This window comes from Vitis vinifera, chromosome 5, assembly GCF_030704535.1.
Source record: "Vitis vinifera cultivar Pinot Noir 40024 chromosome 5, ASM3070453v1".
Lineage (NCBI taxonomy): Eukaryota > Viridiplantae > Streptophyta > Magnoliopsida > Vitales > Vitaceae > Vitis > Vitis vinifera.
Window position 1 is genome coordinate 20,278,770 of NC_081809.1, and position 2,980 is coordinate 20,281,749.

Sequence of the window (2,980 nt, forward strand, 5' to 3'; positions counted from 1 at the left end):
CCCCAGTATGAATATGTCAAAGCATCAAGCAAAGGCACCCTCAACGGTCCTAACTCTCTGTATCATCTGCCTTTGATCATAGACCTGAAGCAAGCAAATTGAATGGAAAGGCAATATGTGACCCTCGATATTCCCCGAAACAATGGAGACCTATCGACATCCCATACTAAATCAGTAGATGGAGCCTGTTCGAATGAATTGCGTCGAAGCAGACACGAGATCTCATGGCCTTAGGGTGGTCTTACGGCTCGGGCCGTAATATAGGCCAGGGGTGAAAGGCGAATGAAATGATGGGAAAAAAGGCCCAAATACCCCATAACTAAATGCCAAACCCTGTACGCAATTCTAAATGTCATAGAATCATGTGAGCAAGGTGACTCAACCTACATCCAAATGAATAATGTCAAACAATAGGTGATGTGCACCAAACTCGTCGTTCATAAAGCGAGACGACGTTCGATGAGGATAGAAGAAGACGAAAGGGGATAAGACAAATGATGAATGGATGTAGTAGAAAATGGAGGAACAAACTGGGATAGAAATGTAGCAATGTGTGACAACGATGAACAACTCATCCCAAGAACTCCAGATCGAAGCAAGTCACTATAAGATGGGAAAGGTGATGTAAACAATGATCCAAGGGACCGAGTGCCAAAGAAACCCAAACCTCACTCCCAATGTGTCACCTAGATCCATGGAGAAGGATCGTACAATGCTCTCACCCAAATCTTAGATGAATAATAAATCTCTCAAACTCGAATGACCTTTGATGATCCCAAGTATAACAACAAATACCAAACAAGTACTTTTTTTTTTTTTTTTTTTTTGCGCCGAACAACCAAAGCTACCTGAATGCCACACTAGCATAGTCCAACCAAAAGAACCTTAAACCTCTCATCCCAAATGGTCCCTCCTCAACCTAAAAATCTTGGATCAAAGCCTACATGTGGAATGAAGGGTGTGACAAGCCTGACTTGTAGCTCCGAGACAAGAGCGTGTCATCATCACAAAAGAGAAAATAGAAGCGAATAGAGTCGAGATGATAGAAGCATAACTCAAAGGTAGACGAAATGAAAATGCACAATGGACGAAAGAAGAAACCATGAATGACCAAAGAAAGAACACATGAATAATGACACAAAGCTCACGATACTCACAGATCCAATCAATAAATGCAAAGCACACAGGGGCAGGCCCCCAACCCAGGTGAGAAAAGGTATGCAAGGCTAAGTGAATGAATATGCCATAACAAACCGCATGAGACTCAACATGCTAGCAATAGGATATACCAATGTGTGGGTGTGCAATAGGGAAAATGGCTACTAAAAAATGATGGCCGCCCATTCTCTGACCATGAACTCACGAAAATGGCTACTAAAAAATGATGGCCACCCATCCTTTGACCATGAACTCACGTATAAAACTTCTTCAATTGATCCACATTGACTGGCTCTGTAAACTGATTTCCGTCTAGGTCAGTCAGCCAAGCCGCTTCCTCTGGGGTCAAATCTCGAATAACATAAGGCCCGCTCCAAGTCGGTCTAAACTTGCCTCTAGGGTCACTGATCACTCCCCTAAGGACTTTTAAGACTAAGTCACCCTTCTGAAATTTCTTGGGCTTAACCCTCTTTTTGAATGCATGGGTCATCTTTCTCTGATAAGCTTGAACATGATCTACTGCCCTCAATCTCCTCTCATCTAAAAGGTTAAGTTGGTCATAATGGGACTGTGCCCACTTAGTCTCAGATATCTGTTGCTCTAATGCTACTCTCAAGGATCTCATCTCAATCTCAACAGGCAGCACCGCCTCCATACCATACACCAAAGAATATGGGGTAGCCTCGGTAGAAGTACGAAAATATGTACAGTAAGCCCATAATGCAAAAGGGAGCTTCTCTGACCAATCCTGAGAAGTTTCGACCATTTTTCTCAAAATCCTCTTGATATTTTTATTTGCGGCCTCAATTGCCCCATTAATCTACGGCCTGTACGCAGACGATTTGTGATGTTGAATGCCATACTCTTGAATCAATGTATCCACCTCGCCCTTGAAATGCACCCCTCTGTCGAAAATCAGCTCGTGGGGGACCCCATATCGGCAGATAATATGTGACCTGATGAATTTGGCCACCCTAGTCGTTGTCAATCTAGCATAAGAAGCAGTTTCCACCCACTTGGTGAAATAATCAACGACAACTTAGATGTACTCATGCCCGTTGGAAGACTTGGGCGAGATCTTTCCAATAACATCAATACCCCACACTGAAAATGGCCAAGGGGATGTGAGTGCATGCAACTCCGAAGGTGGCACGTGAATGAGATCACCGTGCATCTAGAACTCTAGGCACCTTTGAACGAACTGGCAACAATCTGCCTCCATGGTCAACCAGAAATAACATGTCCTCATAATCTTTCAGGCCAACATATGTCCTCCCATGTGTGGGCCACAAACTCCTGCATGAACCTCTCTCATTACTCGATCTGCAGAGGCATGGTCTAAACATAACAATAATAAGCCCTCGGGTGATGGTCTGTACAAGGACTCTCCACAAATCACGAATCTAGTGGCTAGTTGCCTCAAAGTTCTCCTATCCTTAGTTGAGGCTGACTTAGGGTAAGCACCACATAACAGGAACTGATAAATGTCATGATACTAGGACAACTCATCTTGGTCCTCAATATCCCCAATCAAACAACAATAAGCTGGTGCGGACCTAATTTCAATCAACAATGGTCGCACAGTCACTCCCGCAATAATCTCAATCATAGAAGCCAAGGTGGCTAACATATCAACAAACTGATTTTCTACCCTGGGCAGATGTATATATCTCAACTCCTTAAACCTATCAGCCAATAAATCCAAATAAGCATGATATGGCTTCAACTTCTCATCCCGAGTCCTCCAAATACCTTGAGTCTGCTGAATAACCAAGTTGGAATCCCCGTGGATCTCCAACTGTCTGACTCCAAGGTCTAGCAT

General features: G+C 43.6%; 1 protein-coding gene across 1 annotated transcript; it reads right to left on the minus strand.

The window, feature by feature from the left end:
* Positions 1-2,653: 2,653 nt before the first annotated feature.
* On the minus strand, positions 2,654-2,980 carry LOC104879408 (uncharacterized). The gene has a single exon (XM_010652143.1). It carries the CDS (start codon positions 2,978-2,980, stop codon positions 2,654-2,656), a length of 327 nt encoding a protein of 108 aa, XP_010650445.1.

What these genes read in the sequence shown, in the direction of transcription:
- LOC104879408 (XM_010652143.1), bottom strand. Translation starts at nt 2,980, where the DNA reads ATGCTAGACCTTGGAGTCAGACAGTTGGAGATCCACGGGGATTCCAAC.